This window comes from Fulmarus glacialis, unplaced genomic scaffold, assembly GCF_000690835.1.
Source record: "Fulmarus glacialis isolate BGI_N327 unplaced genomic scaffold, ASM69083v1 scaffold33832, whole genome shotgun sequence".
In the NCBI taxonomy this organism is placed as follows: Eukaryota; Metazoa; Chordata; class Aves; order Procellariiformes; family Procellariidae; genus Fulmarus; species Fulmarus glacialis.
This window is the reverse complement of record NW_009199026.1, coordinates 4,074-10,982: the sequence shown is the minus strand read 5'-3', so window position 1 is coordinate 10,982 and position 6,909 is coordinate 4,074. Positions and strand designations below refer to the sequence as shown.

At 36.5% G+C, this 6,909-nt stretch overlaps 1 protein-coding gene across 1 annotated transcript; it reads left to right on the top strand.

Moving 5' to 3' along the window:
* Nucleotides 1–385: 385 nt before the first annotated feature.
* On the top strand, nucleotides 386–6,291 carry CCDC82 (coiled-coil domain containing 82; the record flags this gene model as incomplete). Its single annotated transcript, XM_009573105.1, has 5 exons — nucleotides 386–934; nucleotides 1,595–1,817; nucleotides 2,954–3,046; nucleotides 5,146–5,270; nucleotides 6,121–6,291. Coding segments are annotated over exons 1-5 (1,161 nt in total), but the record flags the coding sequence as incomplete, so codon positions are not given.
* Between the last annotated feature and the right edge of the window lie 618 nt (nucleotides 6,292–6,909).

Genomic DNA, 6,909 nt, shown 5'->3' with positions numbered 1-6,909 from the left:
CGGTGATCCTGAACGAGCGATGCACGCCGCTCCTCGGGAGTGGGGAAGCGCTCTGCCTCAGCTGTAGGCTTCCAGTGTTGGAGCAGATGATGGGATCTGTAGCTGCACGTCAGACCTGATTTTTCCAGTTCATTCATGCTGGGTGTGGGCAGTTCTGCTCTTCTACACTTTTTGAGTAAGGTATATCCTCTTCAGAAGTTATTGTGCATGCTTAGTTTTGTTTGGTGCTGATTTCTGCGTGTGTCTCTTATTAATGATATTGTTAAATCATAAGTGTGTGTAACAAAATATGCATGCCCTTGTACTTCTCTTTTTTTGATTGGCATAATATAGTAAGTGCTTTGTTTTACCGGTTTATATTTTGGTGTGTTATCACAGCCTTCCAATGGAGATAAAAGCAGTTGTCAGAAGATATGAAACAAGAAATAAGACAGCAGGAACAGAACTGTCATCATCCAAATCACGAGTTGATTGGAGACGCACTAAAAGGGAGCTCATACTACTTGACAGCAATGATGAATCCTCAGGTACTTCTGAGGAGGAAGAGCCTACCACATCAGAAGATGAAGTAGATGAAAAAGATGAAACTGTTGTGAAGAACAGCCTTTCAGATCAGGAAGAGAAAAGCCACGATGGGGAAGTAACAGAAGATGGTGAGGAAGAGCGCGTTGTGCCTGGGAAGCGTAGAAGGTTGAACACCTCTGTCTTGTGTGACAGTGATGAAAGTGAGGACAGTGATGTACTTGTTAGAAAAGTTTTTGCTAAACGCCACTGTATAATGGATGAAGATGAGAGTTCCGAAGAACAGCAACCTGATAAAACCTGCTCTACAGAAAATGTTTCTACTAATAGGAAACAGAAAGTGTTTGCAAAATTGAAAGAACTTGCAAGACAAAGAGCAACTCGGAGATCCTGCAGCAGTGAAAATTGTGAGGTCTGGATTTCATCTTTTAAATTCAATTGGAGAAAATACTGAATGTAGGGGAAGGCGAAGATTAATGGATATAAACCAGTGGGCTTTGTTTTATTTTGCTTTGTTTTTTATTCATGACAAATCAGTAGTTCTGTCACATTTTAACAGTTGTCACGTTACTAGATAACAGTATTGACTGCTGAAAACCTTTGTCTTGAGTTTAATTTTAATCACTGAGGATTTAAGAATTTCCTTTAGTTTGCTCTTCCAGGCGTTCTGATGGCTAAGCAGCTTAGAATGCAGGTGTCTGTCTTCTCTACGTATTCAGAAAGGAAAAACTTCTTTATCAGGCTGTTTTTTTCCGTAAAGAAGAAGCGCGCGAGAGGACTATCAAATGATTTTTATCAAGAAGCAAAATACCTGCTGAAGTAACTTAGAGATCTCATGTTAGCTTAATTCCTACAAGTAGACTGAAGAGAGGTACATGAAGATGGCTGATTTAAAGCTGAAAGTAGTTGTCATCTAGTACAGAATGATGTATTTTTTGGATACATATTATTTCTTGTTAATTGAACAAATGGTGTTATTGGAAGGTCAAAAATCTTATCCAGTATATGTATATTTCATCAGTGCAAATACTGAAAATTCTTGTGTTTGAAATACTTTTTTAAATTTAATTAGGATTCTAATGGTGAAGCAGAAACAGAAGAGGAGCCGCTCTGTCACTTGCCCCTCACACCAACAGAAGGTAGTGAAAGTGACAGTGACAGCATGAAAGATTTTATAGTAGAGGAAGAGGAAGATGATGATGACAACACAGAGCACGTAAAGAGTGAAAACCAGCCACAACAGAAGGAACTAAATACATCAAATAGCGAGTTGCTGGCATACTACGTCCCGTACTGTAAGATCAAAATTAGTCACAATTCTATATGTATGACTTGCTTGTAGTGCTGTAATAAATATTAATGGACTGTAAATACAAATACTGTGTAATAGGAGATGATAGTTTAAAAGCAGATTCCTAAAAGGCTTCCATTTATCGTGGAAGTACTCTGATTTCCACAGTAAACTTTTACAGTCTTTCTGTATATTATTAAAGGGAAGGTATAATTTGGGGGGAAGGAAGGGAAACCCTATTGCACAGATTTTTTAAGTTGGTCTGATTTAGGATGAAGTAGGCTACCCACGATGCAGTCATTCCTGTGGAGACCTAAAAGTATCATCCTCCATCTTGTAATATATGCTAAGAGCAGCTATGTTAATTCTGGCCAAATTCTATTCTGGAGAGTAATGGAAAATTCTTGCCATGAGTTTGGGGTTTTTGGGGCTTGGGATTTTTGTTTTTTAATGCATTTTTATTCCGTGGTGGTGAGACTTGGGAGCACAGGTCTATAGGGGTTTCTGAATTCATTGGTCAATTTCAGCCAAACTGCACAGAGTGAGAAAACTTTTCAAGTTCATCTTTTATGAAAAATGGTATCTGGATGGAACAGAGAGATTTGAAACAGAACTTCATGCTAGTTATCTTCTTAAGTATTTTGTTGTTCAGGAGCAGGTATGTACTGACTGCAGAGTCGGTGCTAGTGTAGATGGTCATAGGCATTTGTGGTATTTCTTCCCCAGTAAAGACATGAGCAGAGTTGTGTGTATTTGAAAGAAAGTTAGTACAAAGAAAAAACAAACAAACAAACAAAACCCCAGAAGCCTGTCCTTCTCTGTTTGCATTATTTCCTACTACTCATTGAACATATTCTCTTGTTTTAGTGTTTGTAGCTCTTACTGTGGGCTCTTCTTGCTGAAAGGACGTGTGAATTTAGGATGCTAAAATTCATTAAGATCATTGGGATGAGAAACACTATTTAAAGGCAAGGTCTTAAGGGTGTGGATGTTGTACATTGAAATTATTTTTAAATCCATATTTAAATGACTTTAAAATTCTAAATTTACAATAATGGAAAAAATTATTCTTACAGGACTTTTAACATTTCTTACTTTTTTTTTTTTTTGTAAATTCTGGTTATATTTTTTTCTTCCCAGTATCTCGCTGTGATCATTATGTACACTTCAAAAGAATAGTAAAGGCTTTCCTCATAAATGCAATTGATGACACTTTTCTGAGCTCATTATATGGTAAGTAAATTGCATTAAATAATATAATAGTGCATTCAAAGTTATACAAAGACATTTATTCTAGGGAATGGAAAGATGTGTCTCCTGATTAGAGTATAGGACTGTGAGTCTTGAGATCTGTTCTTGGTTTTGCTGCTGTGTAACTTTGGGGGAGGGGAAATCTAGCTGAAAAGGATAGAGTAATCTTAGAAAAATGTGTAGACTTAATTCTTTTAAGCCTAGAAGGCATTCTGAGATTTAAGGAAGTGTTTCTGTGTTACTGATCAGTAGTAACCGTTCCAGCATGAGAGGGAAATTAATTTCAAAGTAGATATCTCAATGAAAACATTGCAAGGTCAGCTGATTTGTCAAAGTGTCGCTTGCTTCATAGCTTTTTCTGAGGAATTTGATAGATAATAAATAATTTTAGTTATGGAGATTACTCCATATCCGATTTTTTTTTTCTTTTCCTTTTTTTTAACATTTGTGCTTTCAGATAAAACAACTAAATTTCAGCTACAGTCAGTATTTCTTGTCTTGCTCTTTCTGAGGAAGTGCTTTTTGGCATTTGGCCTAGTGGGGCTGAATGGAAACCTCACATGTAGCTTCAGAAGCACTGCAAAGGTGGGATTAATGAGAGGACTGTCAGTGTCAGGCTGTGGAAGGAGTCAGCAAAGTGCCAAAGAAAGAAAGTTTCGGTGTCATGAGGAACCAAGAGGGAATGAAGAAACTGAAATACAATACAGACTTCAGAATAAAGGCTGTGTATTCTTGGAGCTAAAAATGTCTTTCATCTACCACTGCTAGTTCTTTCCGGTGTTTTGTTTTGTTTTACCAAGTGAAAACAAGCTTATGGAAAGTAATTAGTAAACTTTTCCAGTTTTATGTTGTAATAGCTTCCTTCTATTTCAAATTGTATCTGCTCTACAAAACTAACAAATTATTGCCAAGGTCCTGGAAGTAGATCAGCTATGTGGGTGAGTTGGAGGTTGTATTCTATCTTTCTGAAGAACATTGTATAGTATGAACATAGCCTAGCATTACAAAGATATATTTTTATCCACAGAATGGATTTTTCTGAATTATTGGAAGTGAATCTCTTAATTAGTTTGAATCAAGAGCAGCTACTTTGGTATTAGAGTTCAGACTTGCTTTTTGTTGTGAGGGATGTTTTTTTTTTTTACGGTCTAGCACAGCTTCTTCAAGCTTTTAGTATAGCTGACTTACTGAAAATGTGTGTGTGTAAAGTGTATATGGAAAAACAATTAATTGTAATTATGGTGGCTATGACACTAATGACAATTAACTGTTTTTATAGAGAGAGCTATATAGTGGTCCTTCTCAGTTTTGTTTCTTTGATAACAGCATTGCTAAAAGGCTAGGGAAGGTAGCTGAATTAATTTGTATGTCTGTACATGCTGAAGCTCGAGACAGTATGAATTGGCCTGCACCTATGAAAGTCCTGTTCAGTTCCTGGAATCCAGCACATATCTGGGAGACAGTTGTGGAATAGTGGTAGTTTTACTCGTCCTCATACTTGTTTATTTCTTTTGCTTGAGTAAGTATTTGGAAGTACATATGCTGCCTAACTCAAGGCATCTGACTGTGCTGCTGAAGTGTAAAGGTCAGTTTCTATGTGTTCTTTATAAGTGACGAAGAGAGTTGTCAAAATTTCTGCTGTGAAGCAGCTCAGAGCAATTGTTTTCATGGATTGCAACTTCCTCCCTTATACATTATGAACAGCTTACATTATGAATAGCTTACATAAACTGGACAAAATGCAAGACACTTCCCCCCCTTCCCCCCCTTCCCATTTTTTTAAATGGGATCGAGTGAATGGGTCTCCATTTGGGATGACAGCTTTTCACTTTAACCTTGATTATAGAGTTTGTTTATGTACCTCTTGTGATACAGACTTTTAAAATAATTAAATGTATCAGTTTATCAAAGATGCATGGATCACTTTTATGGATAACAGTAGCAAATGTATTCCGTAATAATTTATTAAAATCATTCATAGTTCGTAGTATGCAGAAGCATAATGTCCTTGAAAATTTTATTTGAAGAAACTTGTACAGCATAGGGTTTTCAGCAAGCTAGTAACGACTCTCACTGAATAGATGGAACAAGACAAAAGAAGTATGCGCAAGATATGTTGCTCTCACTTCATTATTTGGATGACCGCTTCATTCAGCCTCGTCTTGAGAACTTAATCTCTAGAAGTCGCTGGAAAGATCGATACAAGGTGTGTAGCTTCTACTTTAAATAGTGAAGTGGGCTCCAAATCATATTATTACTGACAGATTTTTTTTTTTTTTTTTAACACGGTAATTCTCAGTAAAGGTACAATAATCGCTATAATTATATATACTTTTTTAGTAGAACCTTATTGTTCTTTACCTTATGTAACTTGTTTTGATACTTAAAAATATCAGAAGTATTTTATGTGTTTATAACCAGATAAAAATTCAGGTAATAGAACAGAATCTGTTCTGAGTTACCTGAATGCTTCTCCTGCTAACTTCAGCAGATGACTTTTTGAGGATTTTTTGTCACTTGATAAATGTTACAACAAAATTTCTTCCTCCTCCCACAAAAAGATAAACTAGTATGTTCATAATGAACCTTCTACTACTTCAAAAAAAGTGAAGTCAAGATACACTAACCTAGTCATTGTATGCGAATTACTAGAATAGTATTAGTGTGATAGGTGTGGTGATCTAATAATCACTGTAATAATGGAGTATGGCCAGTGGAGAGATACAGTGTATTTATTTGAAGAAGCCCAACTGATATAGTTGCACCCCCACCCCCTCCAAAAAAAAAGAGATGAGAGGAAACTAAGTGCCCGGATGCAGGAGCCATTCTTTAGGTCTGAAGCCGAAAGAAAGAATTAACGAACTAGAACTGAGTGAAGTGTTGGAAAATGATTGAGAAGGTATATGTTCACAACTGAATCATGAAAGACTTCAGATTTGAATCTCTTTGGTTTGTCTTGCTCTAATTTTGTGTGAGTACAGAGTACTCAGCAGCCTATTTGAGGCATCTCTCAGTTTACAGAGATTCTTTAATGTTATTTGAAATCTGTTTTTCAGGAGCGTGTGGATTGTTACCCAGATGTTCGCATAATCTTGAAAAATCCAAAAAATATGTCTTGCCAGGCCTGCGAATTGAATCGGTATTGCAAGTTTAATGTGCTGCTCTCTGGAAAGCTTTATAATAGTAGAACTTTGGAAGTGGATGACTTCATGTCAAATGACAAGCAGGTAACTTCAAACAAGCACCCTGTATAATTATTTTTAAGCTTTGTCTAGTGTTACAGAAAATCACACAAAGAGTAGAAATCCTATCAACACATCTAATGTCTATAATGCTAGAGGCAAGAGTTAAGTCACTGTACTTCCCTGTCTAAACCCTATTAATTTTTCAAATTTGAGCACCATTTTGCAGTTTGGAGGAGTACAGTCTTAGATTTAGCTAGGAATTATGAAGGAAGTTCCTATGAAACTTAAAAGGATGAACAGAGTCATTCCCTTCTGCTCCCCCCATCCTTTCTTATATGTTGGGAAAGAGGTAATGAAAAGTATCCTCAAATAAACCTAACTTTTATCAAGAAAATAAATCTGATGTTTTTCTATGACCTTTGTTTTTGCCTACATCACAATGATCGGTGTGCTGTTTCCTCCCCGCTTTTGCCAATTAATATTAGTACCTGATGCAGCACATGTACTTGCCCTGCGGTAAGCGCTAGTAAGTATACCCATGGGCTGGACTTCATGATAAAAAAGATAAAGGACTCTAAGACAGGTAGGGTTTACTGATGACTCTTGCCCTCAAGTCAAAATTGGCATTTGCCTCAATTTTTCCTCTGCTTCAAATCTCTT